This window comes from Phyllobates terribilis, unplaced genomic scaffold, assembly GCF_046119375.1.
Source record: "Phyllobates terribilis strain yellow unplaced genomic scaffold, ASM4611937v1 Scaffold_1__5_contigs__length_1240528914, whole genome shotgun sequence".
In the NCBI taxonomy this organism is placed as follows: Eukaryota; Metazoa; Chordata; class Amphibia; order Anura; family Dendrobatidae; genus Phyllobates; species Phyllobates terribilis.
In genome coordinates this window covers 35,799,141-35,815,482 of record NW_027362761.1, presented here as the reverse complement: position 1 = coordinate 35,815,482, position 16,342 = coordinate 35,799,141, and the positions used below count along the sequence as shown (strand labels likewise).

General features: G+C 41.1%; 1 protein-coding gene across 1 annotated transcript in view; it reads right to left on the bottom strand.

Moving 5' to 3' along the window:
- DDX49 (DEAD-box helicase 49) overlaps positions 1–16,342 on the bottom strand; it is a 33,029-nt gene that overhangs the window by 8,253 nt on the left and 8,434 nt on the right. The window contains exons 3-7 of the mRNA XM_073660723.1: positions 10,011–10,096; positions 9,794–9,915; positions 6,800–6,987; positions 6,512–6,652; positions 5,440–5,515 (exon numbers count right to left, since the gene is read on the bottom strand). Of these exons, the coding sequence (XP_073516824.1) occupies positions 5,440–5,515; positions 6,512–6,652; positions 6,800–6,987; positions 9,794–9,915; positions 10,011–10,096 (613 nt within the window). The remainder of the gene's footprint in view (positions 1–5,439; positions 5,516–6,511; positions 6,653–6,799; positions 6,988–9,793; positions 9,916–10,010; positions 10,097–16,342) is intronic.

Here is a 16,342-nt window from a genome sequence, read left to right as displayed (position 1 = left end):
AATATCTGTAGGTGTGACACAAATGACCCTGCTTTCCTGCAGATGCAGACATGAGAGGAGCCGGACTACCCCTTTAAACTAGATTACACAGTGGAGGAGATTGAGTTACGGATGCAGGTCAGAAATACTTTGCGTTGCATGCTGCTGTGTGCACTCCCCTTGGCTGAGATAGTTAAAAATGGAAAGATACCAATAGTAACTGGAAAGGTGACCTAATATTTTAAGATATGCTGAAAATAGGTAGGTCTGACCTCCGTATTACTGAATCCCCTTTAAAAAGGGAACATGTCACCCGATACATGCTGCCTAAACCGTGGACAGCATGAATCAGTGCCTGGCTGCATGATCGTAGCCAGGAACATCCCTCTTTGAAACACTCTGTTTAAAATATATTTTTTCTGAAACGCCATTCAAATGGGGGCTGAAGTGTGAGAAGAGACTGGCTCTGCCCCAGCGGCTTTTCCCAGCAATGCTGCAGGTGAATGATCGCTCTATCCCACAGCGTGAGACCTGTGAATCGCCAATAGTAGCCCCTAGGAGAAGCCTGCTGGAATGGAGCTGGACTAATCTCATCTCCGGCTGGATCTTTTAAAAAAATGAACAAATACACTGCTCAAAAAAATAAAGGGAACACTAAAATACCACATCCTAGATCAGAATGAATGAAATATTCCAGTAGCAAATCTTTATTCATTACATAGTGGAATGCGTTGTGAACAATAAAAATAAAAAAGCTCAATGTAAATCAAAATTAATATCCCATGGAGGTCTGGATTTGGAATGATACTCAAAATCAAAGTGCAAAATCCAATTACAGGCTGATCCAACTTCAGTGGAAATGCAGCTCAGTATTGTGTGTGGCCTCCACGTGCCTGTATGACCTCCCTACAATGCCTGGGCATGCTCCTGATGAGGCTGAGTATTGTGTGTGGCCTCCACGTGCCTGTATGACCTCCCTACAATGCCTGGGCATGCTCCTGATGAGGCTGCGTATTGTGTGTGGCCTCCACGTGCCTGTATGACCTCCCTACAATGCCTGGGCATGCTCCTGATGAGGCTGAGTATTGTGTGTGGCCTCCACGTGCCTGTATGACCTCCCTACAATGCCTGGGCATGCTCCTGATGAGGCTGAGTATTGTGTGTGGCCTCCACGTGCCTGTATGACCCTCCCTACAACACCTGGGCATGCTCCAGATGAGGTTGCGGATGGTCTCCTGTGGGATCTCCTCCCAGACCTGGACTAAAGCATCCGCAAACTCCTGGACAGTCTGTGGTGCAACGTGACGTTGGTGGATGGATCGAGACATAATGTCCCAGATGTGCTCAATCAGATTCAGGTCTGGGGAACGGGCGGGCCTGTCCATAGCTTCAATGCCTTCATCTTGCCGGAACTGCTGACACACTCCAGCCAAATGAGGTCTGGCATTGTCCTGCATTAGGAGGAACCCAGGGCCAACCGCGCCAGCATATGGTCTCACAAGGGGTCTGAGGATCTCATCTCGGTACCTAATGGCAGTCAGGCTACCTCTGGCGAGCACATGGAGAGCTGTGCGGCCCTCCAAAGAAATGCCTCCCCACACCATTACTGACCCACTGCCAAACCAGTCATGCTGGAGGATGTTGCAGGCAGCAGAACGTTCTCCACGGCGTCCGCAGACTGTCACATGTGCTCAGTGTGAACCTGCTCTCATCTGTGAAGAGCACAGGATGCCGATGTCGAATCTGCCAATTTTGGTGTTCTCTGGCAAATGCAAATCGCCCTGCATGGTGTTGAGCTGTAAGCACCCACTTGTGAATGTCGGGCCCTCATACCACCCTCATGGATGTTAGTGGCCTTCTGGAGGTCATTTTTCAGGGTTCTGGCACTGTTACTTGCACATAGGAGGTAGCGATCCTGCTGCTGAGTTGTTGCCCTCATATGGCCCCCTCCACATCTCCTGGTGTACTGGCCTGTCTCCTGGTATCTGCTCCATGCTCTGGACACTGTGCTGATAGACACCGCTACCCTTCTTGCCACAGCTCCCATTGATGTGCCATCCTGGATGAGCTGCACTACCTGAGCAACTTCTGTGGGTTGTAGACACCACCTCATGCTACTGTACCTCTAGGGGTGAGAGCAATGACACAATGCAAAAGTGACCAATACAACAGCCAAAAAGGATGAGAACAGAGAAATGGTCTGTGGTCACCATGTTCAGAACCACTCCTTTATAAGGGTGTCTTGCTAATTGTCTATCATTTGTACCTGTTGTCTGTTCCATTTACACAACAGCAGGAGAAACTGATTCACAATCAGTGTTGCTTCATAACTGGACAGGTAGATTTCACAGAAGTGTGATTAGCGTTTTGATCATGCGATTTCGCATGCAGGTTGTCAAGCGCTTTCCAAGCGATTTTAGCATCCCTTGGAAAGTGCTTGACAACTTGGTCACACTATATAAATCCATGCACGTCGGCGGTCGCGTGACCCGTCACATGACTAAATGACGTCATGGCAGGTCCTTTCACACCACCGCAAGCTGCCGGGGAGCCAGGACGCATCGCTATGGAGATCGGGGGCCATCAGAAGGCGAGTGTAATGTTTATTTTTATTTTTTACCATTTTTATTATTTTTCTTAACTAACTTGGTCACACTATATAAATCCATGCCGGTTGCATGGATTTATATAGTGTGACCAAGTTGTCAAGCACTTTCCAAGTGATGCTAAAATCGCTTGGAAAGCACTTGACAACCTGCATGCGAAATCGCATGATCAAAACGCTTCACTTCCGCTTGTCCCTGGCAGGAAAAACGCATGTAAAATCCGCATGTATAATCCGCATGCGTTTTTTCTGCCAGGGAGATGCAGAAACGCTCAGGAAAAATCCAGAGCATTTCTGCATTGTGGGCACATAGCCTGACTTGGAGTTACATTGTGTAGTTTAAATGTTCCCTTTATTTTTTTGAGCAGTGTATATACCTGGCTGCCCACGGTTGTTGCACCATAGTGGTGGCAGATGGCAGAACCAGGTATCATTTAAAGGGGATATCCAGGAATGTAATAAAATGATCCCCATCACATAATTCACAAGTCAGGATGGGCTGCAGTCTGAAGAAGGACTGCACCCAAATGTGTGTCAAGTGACAGAAGCTACAGTTAGGTCCATATATATTTGGACAGAGACAACATTTTTCTAATTTTGGTTCTAGACATTGCCACAATGAATTTTAAACAAAACAATTCAGATTCAGTTGAAGTTCAGACTTTCAGCTTTCATTTGAGGGTATCCACATTAAGATTGGATGAAGGGTTTAGGAGTTTCAGCTCCTTAACATGTGCCACCCTGTTTTTAAAGAGACCAAAAGTAATTGGACAGATTAAATAATTGTAAATAAAATGTTCATTTCTAGTACTTGGTTGAAAACCCTTTGTTGGCAATGACTGCCTGAAGTCTTGAACTCATGGACATCACCAGACGCTGTGTTTCCTCCTTTTTGATGCTCTGCCAGGCCTTCACTGCGGTGGTTTTCAGTTGCTGTTTGTTTGTGGGCCTTTCTGTCTGAAGTTTAGTCTTTAACAAGTGAAATGCATGCTCAATTAGGTTGAGATCAGGTGACTGACTTGGGCATTCAAGAATATTCCACTTCTTTGCTTTAATAAACTCCTGGTTTGCTTTGGCTTTATGTTTTGGGTCATTGTCCATCTGTAGTATGAAACGACGACCAATCAGTTTGGCTGCATTTGGCTGGATCTAAGCACACAGTATGGCTCTGAATATATCAGAATTCATCCGGCTGCTTCTGTCCTGTGTTACATCATCAATAAACACCAGTGACCCAGTGCCACTGGCAGCCATGCATGCCCAAGCCATCACACTGCCTCCGCCGTGTTTTACAGATGATGTGGTATGCTTTGGATCATGAGCTGTACCACGCCTTTGCCATACTTTTCTCTTTCCATCATCCTGGTAGAGGTTGATCTTGGTCTCATCTGTCCAAAGAATGTTCTTCCAGAACTGTGCTGGCTTTTTTAGATGTTTTTTAGCAAAGTCCAGTTTAGCCTTTTTATTCTTGATGCTTATGAGTGGCTTGCACCGTGCAGTGAACCCTCTGTATTTACTTTCATGCAGTCTTCTCTTTATGGTAGATTTGGATATTGATACGCCTACCTCCTGGAGAGTGTTGTTCACTTGGTTGGCTGTTGTGAAGGGGTTTCTCTTCACCATGGAGATTATTCTGCGATCATCCACCACTGTTGTCTTCCGTGGGCGCCCAGGTCTTTTTGCATTGATGAGTTCACCAGTGCTTTCTTTCTTTCTCAGGATGTACCAAACTGTAGATTTTGCCACTCCTAAAATTGTAGCAATTTCTCGGATGGGTTTTTTCTGTTTTTGCAGCTTAAGGATGGCTTGTTTCACCTGCATGGAGAGCTCCTTTGACCTCATGTTTACTTCACAGCAAAACCTTCCAAATGCAAGAACCACAACTCAAATCAACTCCAGGCCTTTTATCTGCTTAATTGAGAATGACATAACGAAGGGATTGCCCACACCTGTCCATGAAATAGCCTTGTAGTCAATTGTCCAATTACTTTTGGACCCTTTAAAAACAGGGTGGCACATGTTAAGGAGCTGAAACTCCTAAACCCTTCATCCAATTTTAATGTGGATACCCTCAAATGAAAGCTGAAAGTCTGAACTTCAACTGCATCTGAATTGTTTTGTTTAAAATTCATTGTGGTAATGTCTAGAACCAAAATTAGAAAAATGTTGTCTCTGTCCAAATATATATGGACCTAACTGTATATTGTAATCACACAAAGCTCTGTGAGCCAAGGAAAAGTGTGACAGAAGAAAAAATGTTTGTCGGTTGACATGTTACTAGAACAGGCGTCGTTTGAAGGGTTATTCCCAACTCAGCCTTTCATGGCCACATGAGGTGAGGCTAAAGAGACAGCTGTTTGTCTAAATTATTCCGTAACTCCCATGGCAATTAATGGGAGGAATGAAAAAAAAAAAGCATAGCTTAGGTCACAATGAAGAGCTATGGAAATTGCACAGCTTAAGTGGCCTGGTGCATAGATACTTTAATTCTTCTATAAGCTTTGAACAGTAAAGAACACTTTGCCCAACCTGCCATCTCTGCAGATACTACACTCCTAACATTAGAGTCCTTACCTCTTTGCCTGAGCAAACCTCCATAGGAGGGTTAAAGCAACTCCCTCATACTGTATTACTGACAGAAAGTGCCCCAATTAAACAGAACAGAGGTGAAAACAGAAGTATACTAGGGAACTGCTGTTCATGAAATCCTCATTTATCAAAATTGCTCCAAAAGTAAACCTTCAATTTAGCAGATAACATATGACTGCGGGAAATCAGGCGATCGATCCTGTGTAATCAAAATCTCTTTTCAATACCTGAAATTTTAAAAGGGGAAGACAATTGCAAACACTTACCTGCTTCATCATGGAGTGCAAAGCCACAGAAGGAAAACTGAACTCACGGAGCATCATATTGAGGATTTGGCAGTTCCTGAAATATCAAAACAAGAATATTTGAGATGGAGCTCCGCTGTGGTCCCAAGGTTTACTCCTTTGGTTCTACTTTTATAAATTAAATTACAAGATAAATACACAAAGAAATTGTGCTTTGTTTCCTCCCAAGACTCTGTGAAGGAACTTTAATACAGCCATTCATGGAGATATTGATATTATTACTATTTTTTATTATTATAACGCCATTTATTCCATGGCGCTTTACATGTGAAAAGGGGTATACATAATAAAAACAAGTACAATAATCTTAGACAATAGAAGTCACTGTCTGGTACAGGAGGAGAGAGGACCCTGCTCCCGAGGGCTCACAATCTACAAATATTCAAAATTCCACCTTTTATCGCAAGAAAATGCTTTTTAAGCATTTTTTTCACTATATCTTAAAGGGAATCTGTATCCAGATTTTTGCCACCCTGTGTAAGAGCAGCATGATTTAGGGGCAGAGACCATGATTCCAGCAATGTGCCACTTACTGGGCTGCTGGCTGTCATTTTGATAAAATCACAGTTTTATCTACTGCAGATCTACCAGTTCTCTGAGTGCTGAGCTTTTTATAACCCCGCCCCCACCACTGATTGGCAGATTTCTGTGTACACTGTGCATAGGCAGAAAGCTGCCAATCGTTGGTGCAGGCAGGGTTATTCAGAGCTCATGAATATGGAGGACTGCATGGCAGCAGGTTTACAAGTCCTGTAGTGATAATCTCCTGCTAATAAAACAGTGATTTTATCAAAACTACAACAAGCAGCCCAGTGACATTGCTGGAATCAAGGTCTTTGTCTATACATTATGCCGCTTTCAGATTAGATGGCAAAAACCTGGTGACAGATTTCCTATAATAAAGGTTTAATTTGCAGATTTGGAAATCATTTTCTTCTGTGTGGCAAATGCATTCAACATTCTACCAGTAAATGCCAATAATCAAGTCCATTACAAAGAGTCATAATATTCCATTAAATGGATCAGAACTTACTTGCAAGTGCTGGTGAAGATCATAATGGACCAATCTTCATGCTCATCCTGGAACGTCTGGATCAAATGCACCAAATAAGCATCTTTCACTTTCTCAGGTACCAAGATATATCTCTGGTCTAACTGCTCCACTGTCCGCACCCTGAAGAAAAAAGGTTTTACCCATGTAAATGTAGACCACAAAATGTCCTCCTAAAGTTCAGTGCAGATTTAAAACCAGGTCATCTGCCTGCATGCAAATTGCTCAGCTGAAATCAGCACACACAATGAAATAGATTCAGCTTCTTACTCTGAAGTGGACTCCCAGAAGAAAGGCTTGTTCATTGCAATGGATTTCAACTCCTGCAGGGTGTCAGTCAAGGTGGCACTGAAGAGAAGTGTCTGTCTTTGGGCAGGAACTCCTCCAAGGATCACCTGCAAGTCTTGAGTGAAATCAGTACAACCCTGTTCCAAAAGACGGTCGGCTTCATCCAGAACCTAGGGGGTGAAAATTGGGAGAGATACTAGAGTATGCATAAAGTGCCTGCAGCCAGGCTGCCATTCCCTACAAGGCCGCACAGGGCCCCTACACCTTTGGAGATGAACAGACACCTTGGAAAGTCTGGTTGCTAGTGATACACTGCCTAACAACCACAGCATTTTCAACACCTTTGTCAAACAACTCATCCCTGGCACGCTGTCTCAGATTTCTTAAAGGGGTTGTCCCACAAACTATATTTTAATCAATAGATCATGGAATAATATTAATAAGTTCAACAATTGGATGTGTTAAAAAAATGCTCCTGTGCTGAGATAATCTTATAAATGTGCCCCTGCTGTGTACTGTGTAATGGCGGCTTGTTTAAAACATTATCTCAGGTAGAAAGTCAATGTATATATATCGACTTAATTCCATTGTACTGCATGGGCTTAATGAAACCATTGGTTTTGGTTCTTTTTTGTAGTTTTCTGTGTGTTTTTAACTGTATTTTTCTTCATTTCTATATAGGGGGACAGATTAACACACACACACACACACACACACACACACACACACACACACACTACACACTACACACTACACACTACACACCAGCTATCATATACTTACGTGGTAACTTACCTTTGAGTGCGGGATGGTGATGAAGGTTCCCCCTTGGATGCCGGCGGCAATATTTATTGAGGACGAAGATTTGTGTGTATTTTGTATGAACTGTTTATGGATTTTTATGTTTTGACAAAAAAACTTTTTCTTCTTTTATGTAGAATATATTTGGCTGCAGATACTATTTGGATGGTTCATATGCACTTTATATTCTGTTATGGATTCTGTTATGTAAAATATCCCTGTTTTTGGTTTAGGTTGTCATTATATGCATATGGTCAATTAGAACAGTGCACTTTTTAATGTTTGTTATTGTTATTCAAGTACTTAATTTTACTTGGTATTATATACAAATGAGCACAGTGCACTTTCTATTGTTATGTATTTATCCATGTTTAGTATCGTATATTTATTGTACACTTCGATACCTTATTTCACTTAGCACTTTATACAGCCATATAGTGCTTACCTTTATGTGTTTACGCGTTTATTATTCATTCATATAGTATACCTACTAGTGGGGTACATATCACTAGCACTTACATATGCCTATTCAATATTAGCATATACCCACTTAACATTCATACAGTGCGAATATTTAGTATTTCTCATTCCAATATGCTTAAGCATTGTACCATTATTATTGCGGTACAATCCTCAATATAGCTCCGCTTCCATTCAGCTTTGGCAATTCAGATGGGTGCGCACATTTAGGATTGATTGACTTCCTGGTTTCATCCCAACATGGGTAAAGTGACCGCTGGTGCTTGAGAGTTGCTACGCAACCCAGTGCTTGCGGTTCACGGACCAAGGACGGAAGTCCGCATCCATTATGTGCGCCGATGATCATCTGACTTCCGGTTAGCGACACCACCTGTGAACACTTTTTAAGCAATCATCTACCCCTTTATATACTCTGCCTTTGGCATTTCAACCTTGCGCTCCCTGAGGAAGGTTGACGAAACGCGCGTCAGGTCATCCTGTGGGTCCACTCATTTACTTCATCAGGTAATGATCATTCCTATTTATCCCTATATATTTGATATAGTGTTTAGGGGGGTACTTATTACTGCATTTTGATAGGATTTTGTTTTTCTGAGTAACAAGTGAGCTATTCACCGTATTTGTATTACACATTTTGTGCATACTCCTATATTCGTATATTGGTTTAATACAGCCACTTTACCAAGTTTACATCTTCCATCCTTAATATTTCTTATTTTATATCATTTTCCTGATGCGGTGTGTGATCCATGTAGGAATTGATGATACCCGCCATTTTTGTGAAGCTTCAGGTGTTTTAATGTTTTTAATTATGATTTTTTCTCTAATAAATAATTACTTTTTGATCTCATATACTCGCTTTTTCTGTGGATTATTTTCATTTAGAAAATTGTTGTTAATTGTGTAATGGCTGTGTCTAACCATATAGGAGCATGATCTGGACATTCCTGACCAAGGGAGGAAGCAAAAAAGCATACAGATATAAGAGCATGGGATCACAGCTGATTCTTTCTGTGATGTAAAATATTTCCCTGCCAGTTATCACTGGAGTGAGTGTTTCTGTCACATCTCCAGCACTCTGAGTTCATCATAAATCAAGTCAGTCAGTGACATACGAGCTCAACGGAAGCAGGCGGTCCTATTCTCCCTCGCCTAGCCAGGAATTGTATGTGCCAACCATGTGCCTGTATGGTCAAACAAAACCATTACACAGTACAAAGCAAATGCACATTTTGAAGATAATCTCAGTCTTGTGGAACTTATTATGATCCCAAGATCTATTGATTACATTTTTTTTGTGTGACAACCCTTTTAACTCAATCACAACGTCAGTAGTGGTGTAGCGAGCCCTGCTCCATTGCTCACCGCTATGTTAATAAAAACATTCATTTATGTATGGTTAACATCTCTTGGATTACAAAAACATGTAACATATGTAACTAGGAAATAGAGTAATAAATGGCTTATTTGACTGAAGAGAAGCCATTCTATATATAACCCTTATGATACTGTAGCAATATAAATTGATGTAACAGGTTAATGAACAACAAAGTAAACTTTAACAGTGGCGTCAACCATACATATATATATTTTTTTTATTTTACTATGGTAAAGAACCCAAAAACACACACACAAAAATTGCGGTATACTTGTTTTGTTACCATAGCCTCCTATTTCTCATGTGCGCCATCTTACCAAGAATCTAATCCTTTTGATGCTGAATGTATTTGAACTGCGCATGTGGTCAGCCAAACGGCCAGGAGTCGCTATAACAATATGAGGCTTTCTGGACAGCTCCAAGGCTTGGGCAATCATATCTACACAGAAAAATGTTAGTGTAAGCACATCGTGAAAGTGGTGTATGCATTCTTATAGTATTAACAGTCATGGACCCTAACCTGGAGATACGTACTCATTCCACCAACAATTATACAGTCCTTCAGGCCCAGCGGCTTCCCAAGTACTCGAAACTGTTCAGCAATCTGATATGCCAGCTCACTGTACGGAAAAATCCATGGTGGTAATGTAACTGTCATGGTGATAAACATGTATTAAACAGTATGATTTTACGACGCTCACTATATATTCGTTATCTAAGGTATGCTTTAGGCACCAAGAAAAAAATATGATGGTTCAAGTTGTGGCGAATAACGTGGATAGTACAATAAAATGGAGGAAAACTAGACCGATTTAACATTTAAAAAGTTATAACAAGCATGGTAGGACATGAAGAAATATCATGCCATGTAAACTGACCTGCTGCATAAGCAATCTCACAGCAGGTCCAACATTGAATCTGCCATTTTAAAGGGAATCTGTCACCACATTTGACCTATCTAAACTAATAATATGGGCATACAGGTTATAGACTGCTGAAAAAACTCCTACCTGTACCTGCCTCATATCAGATGGGTTGCTGAGAAATCATATTTTATCACTTTATATAAATGACCTCTTCCAGGCTATGGAGAGAATGTTGTCTGGAAGATAGCGCTCTTTCATATAATATAATGGGCACCGCAAACTGAACAAGAAAAAAATAAATGAAAAAACTATACGACGTAAAATCCCACAATATGAATCAATGAGTATACAAAAATGAGGGCCCTGAAGAAGGCTCGCCGAAACGCGCGTTGGGGTGGACACCCATCGTCTGGCTCATTGTTACTACTTTACACCAAGGTACTGTTGTGTGCTATTTCAATATGCCTTGCATATGCCGTTTTACATGGTGCTATACATGACTTAGTAGCCCACTTCGCATTGGAACATGTGCTCTGTCTAAATTTACTTTATATATACTGCTTGGCGGTTCTCTATAGTTAAATTACTCACATTTTATGTGCATATGAGCCTTGTTCTAAGTAATTTTTTTGACTATCATATTTTTGAACTTTAAGCAACTATTGCTGTAATTGCCGTGGATTTTGTGGTGTCCCTGTTCTCTTCCAATGGTGTACATGATCTTTTTTGTGTCTTTATACTCTGTATGTAACCTCACGAATTTTTACTTATATACATATTCAATAAAGATTTCTATTTTTTATACTTATTGATTCATATTGTGGGATTTTACATTGTATAGTTTTTTCATCTATTTTTTTCATTGCTTGAGTCTGCATGTCGTACTGCACTCAGATGACATCAGAGTACAGTCTGATGTTTTACATGCACCCACACACTTGTATGGGTACGCATTGTGCTGAATCAGCATGAGAAAAAAGCGCCAGTCGGCACTGGCGCTTTACTTTAGCTGCTTTTTTCTTGCCATAATACGAATTCTAACAGTCTATTCAGTAGGACTATCAGCTGTGTATCCACCTGACTTCTGCACAACACAACTGATGGTCCCAACCCCATTTATAAGGCAAGAAATCCCACTTATTAAACCTGACAGGGCACACCTGTGAAGTGAAAACCATTTCCGGTGACTACCTCTTGAAGCTCATCAAGAGAATGCCAAGAGTGTGCAAAGCAGTCCTCAAAGCAAAAGGTGGCTACTTTGAAGAACCTAGAATATAAGACATATTTTCAGTTGTTTCACACTTTTTTGTTAAGTATATAATTCCACATGTGTTAATTCATAGTTTTGATGCCTTCAGTGTGAATGTACAATTTTCAAAGTCATGAAAATACAGAAAAATCTTTAAATGAGGTGTGTCCAAACTTTTGGTCTGTACTAATTATATATATACATATATATATATATATATATATATATATATATACATATATATATATATATACATATACACATATATATACATATACACATATATATACATATACACATATATATACATATACACATATATATATATATATATATATATATATATATATATATATATATATATATATATATATATATATATATACACACACACACACACACACACACACTGCTCAAAAAATAAAGGGAACACTTAAACAACAGAATATAACTCCAAGTAAATCAAACTGCTGTGAAATCAAACTGTCCACTTAGGAAGCAACACTGATTGACAATCAATTTCACATGCTGTTGTGCAAATGGAATACACAATATATGGAAATTATTGCCAATTATCAAGACACACTCAATAAAGGAGTGGTTCTGCAGATGGGGACCACAGACCACATCTCAGTACCAATTGCTTTCTGGCTGATGTTTTGGTCACTTTTGAATGTTGGTTGTGCTTTCACACTCGTCGTAGCAGGAAACGGACTCTACAACCCACAGAAGTTGCTCAGGTAGTGCAGCTCACCCAGGATGGCACATCAATGCGAGCTGTGGCAAGAAGGTTTGCTGTGTCTGTCAGCATAGTGTCCAGAGGCTGAAGGCGCTACCAGGAGACAGGCCAGTACACCAGGAGACGTGGAGGGGGCCGTAGGAGGGCAACAACCCAGCAGCCGGACCGCTACCTCCGCCTTTCTGCAAGGAGGAACAGGAGGAGTACTGCAAAATGACCTGCAGCAGGCCACAATGTGCATGTGTCTGCACAAACGGTTAGAAACCGACTCCATGAGGGTGGTATGAGGGCCCAAAATCCACAGATGGGGGTTGTGCTCACAGCCCAACACCGTGCAGGACGCTTGGCATTTGCCACAGAACACCAGGATTGGCAAAGTCGCCACTGGCGCCCTGTGCTCTTCACAGATGAAAGCAGGTTCACACTGAGCACATGTGACAGACGTGACAGAGTCTGGAGACGCCGTGGAGAGCGATCTGCTGCCTGCAGCATCCTTCAGCATGACAGGTTTGGGAGTGGGTCAGTAATGGTGTGGGGTGGCATTTCTTTGGGGGGCCGCACAGCCCTCCATGTGCTCGCCAGAGGGAGCCTGATTGCCATTAGGTACTGAGATGAGATCCTCAGACCCCTTGCGAGACCATATACTGGTGCGGTAGGCCCTGGGTTCCTCCTAATGCAGGACAATGCCAGACCTCATGTGGCTGGAGTGTGTCAGCAGTTCCTGCAAGATGAAGGTATTGAAGCTATGGACTGGTCCGCCCGTTCCCCAGACCTGAATCCGATTGAGCACATCTGGGACATCATGTCTCGCTCCATGCACCACAGACTGTCCAGGAGTTGGCGGATGCTTTAGTCCAGGTCTGGGAGGAGATCCCACAGGAGACCATCCGCAACCTCATCAGGAGCATGCCCAGGAGTTGTAGGGAGGTCATACAGGCACGTGGAGGCCACACACAATACTGAGCCTCATTTTGACTTGTTTTAAGGACATTACATCAAAGTTGGATCAGCCTGTAGTGTGTTTTTCCACTTTAATTTTGGGGGTGACTCCAAATCCAGGCCTCCATTGGTTAATAAATTTGATTTCCATTGATGATTTTTGTGTGATTTTGTTGTCTGCACATTCAACTTTGTACAGAACAAAGTATTCAATGAGAAGATTTCATTCACTCAGATCTAGGATGTGTTATTTGAGTGTTCCCTTTATTTTTTTTTTGAGCAGTGTATATATAAAGAAAAAACACAGATATGAAGTTAGAGCAGTGGGGAATTTTTAATTTAAGTACAACTTAGAAGTGGTGACATTTTTAAATGAAATAGTTTGAGCACTGAATTTAATATTAATGTCTGTTTTCAACAATCCCTTTAAGAGGTAACGGCTATGAATGGACAGTTCAGGTGTTGTGACGTACAGCGCTGCATGTCCCAGGGTGTAGCTGAGGGAAGCTGTTAGAGATGAAATAAGGAAATTGTGCACACTGAACCAATGGTAAGATTAACAAGTTATTTTCTGAAATTAAATAAAATACAATTTTATTGAATGACTCAAGTTAAAAGCACAAATATCTCAATTAGCCAGTAGATGGCACCACATAACAAATGAATAGATGAAGGGATAAACATGCAAGTTACTGTCCCTAAGTGGAATGATCATCCAGTAGTTACCCCTACTATTTCCAATACTAGTTGATACCAAATCTAATTGCTACACACATATTACACAGAAAATCACCAAGGAAACAAAACAAGGAAAGTTATGTATTTTACCTGTTATATAGTGCCATCTACTGGCTAATTGATATATTATGCTTTTAACTTGAGCCATTCAATAAAATTGTATTTTATTCAATTTTGTGAAATAAATAACTTGTTAATCTTACCATTGGTTCAGTGTGCACAATTTCCTTATTTGATCTGCAGTTTTCATGGTGCAGAACCTATATACACACCAGTCCAATACTTGATGGTACATATTTACTATGCTTTATATTGCCCATCTTAATTTATAATCATTCTCTATATACCATGACTGATTGCTAACATTGGTTTATCATGTTCTATTAGAGAGCAGACCTAGTTACTTTGGTAACCAGAGACCCATTAAGTGCTGAAGTCTGGGAAAGAGGAATATCAGAGCATGGGAAAGCTGGGTGCTATAGAAGAACGTACAATAAGGAGTCTGCTAAAATTAATAAGCAGGAAACAATTAGTGAGATGCTGCTGTCAATGATGGACAGCTCCATCTAAAATGGTCAACAGTTAGAGGCAGATGCTGGATAAGTAACGTATCTGGCATCTGCCGGTGGGGAGGGAGTCACCCCCACACACGATCATTCCAGTGCAGGACGTACAGTTATGCCCATGTGTACTAAAGGAGCTATTAGAGCGGATCTACAGAAAAAAGTGTACACAGCGCACGGTGTTAACCCTGCTGTTCTGTTCGGTCAAAAATTACAGAATTTGAAATTCGTTATTTTTTAAAATATTCATTATACGGTTCTGAAACTTGTGGTTAATTGACTTTTCCTCATTTGAGGGGTTCTTACTATGGGTAGGCTTTTGTTTTGTTTTTTGCTTCCTTTTTGCTCCACGTTTTTTTTTACACTTGTACTGTTCAGTCAAAAATGACTTTAACCCCTTAACCCCCGCGGGTGGTTTGCATTTTAATGACCGGGCCAATTTTTACAATTCTGACCACTGTCACTTTATGAGGTAATACCTCTGGAACGCTTCAACGGATCCCCCTGATTCTGAGTGTGTTTTTTCGTGACATATTGTACTTCATGATTGTGGTAAAATTTCTTCGATATCACTTGCGTTTATTTGTGAAAAAAAACAAAATTTGATGAAAATTTTGAAAAGCTTGCAATTTTCAAAATTTGAATTTTTATGCCCTTAAAGCAGAGCGATATGTCACACAAAAGAGTTAATAAATAACATTTCCCACATGTCTACTTTACATCAGCACAATTTTGGAACCAAATTTTTTTTTGTTAGGAAGCTATAAGGGTTAAAAGTTGACCAGCAATTTCTCATTTTTCCAACAAAATTTACAAAACCATTTTTTAGGGACCACATCACATTTGAAGTCACTTTGAGAGGTCTTTATGACAGAAAATACCCAAAAGTGACACCACTCTAAAAACTGCACCCCTCAAGGTGCTCAAAACCACATTCAAGAACTTTATTAACCCTTCAGGTGCTTCACAGGAATTTTTGGAATGTGGAAGAAAAAAATGAACATTTAACTTTTTTCACAAAAATGTTACTTTAGACCCAATTTTTTTTATTTTTGCAGGGGTAACAGGAAAAAATGGACCCCAAAATTTGTTGTGCAATTTCCCCTGGGCACGCAGATACCCCATATGTGGGGAAAAACCACTGTTTGGGTGCACGGCAGGGCTCGGAAAGGAAGGAGCGCCATTTGACTTTTTGATTGTAAAATTTGCTTGAATAATTAGCGGACGCCATGTTGCGTTTGGAGAGCCCCTGATGTGCCTAAACAGTGGAAACCCCCCACAAGTGACCCCATTTTGGAAACTAGACTCCCCCAAGGCACCTATCTAGATGCATAGTGAGCCCTTGGAACCCCCAAGTGCTTCACAAATTGATTCGTAAAAATGAAAAAGTGGAAAAAAAACACTTTCATTTTTACGAATCAATTTGTGAAGCACTTGGGGGTTCCAAGGGCTCACTATGCATCTAGATAGGTGCCTTGGGGGGTCTAGTTTCCAAAATGGGGTCACTTGTGGGGGGTTTCCACTGTTTAGGCACATCAGGGGCTCTCCAAACGCAACATGGTGTCCGCTAACAATTTGAGCCGATTTTCCATTCAATTTGTTAGCGGACACCATGTCGCGTTTGGAGAGCCCCTGATGTGCCTAAACAGTGGAGCTCCCCCACAAGCGACCCCATTTTGGAAACTATACCCCTCATAGATTTTATTAAGGGGTATAGTGAACATTTTGAACCCAGAGGTACGACACAGAATTTGATAACATTAGGTCATCAT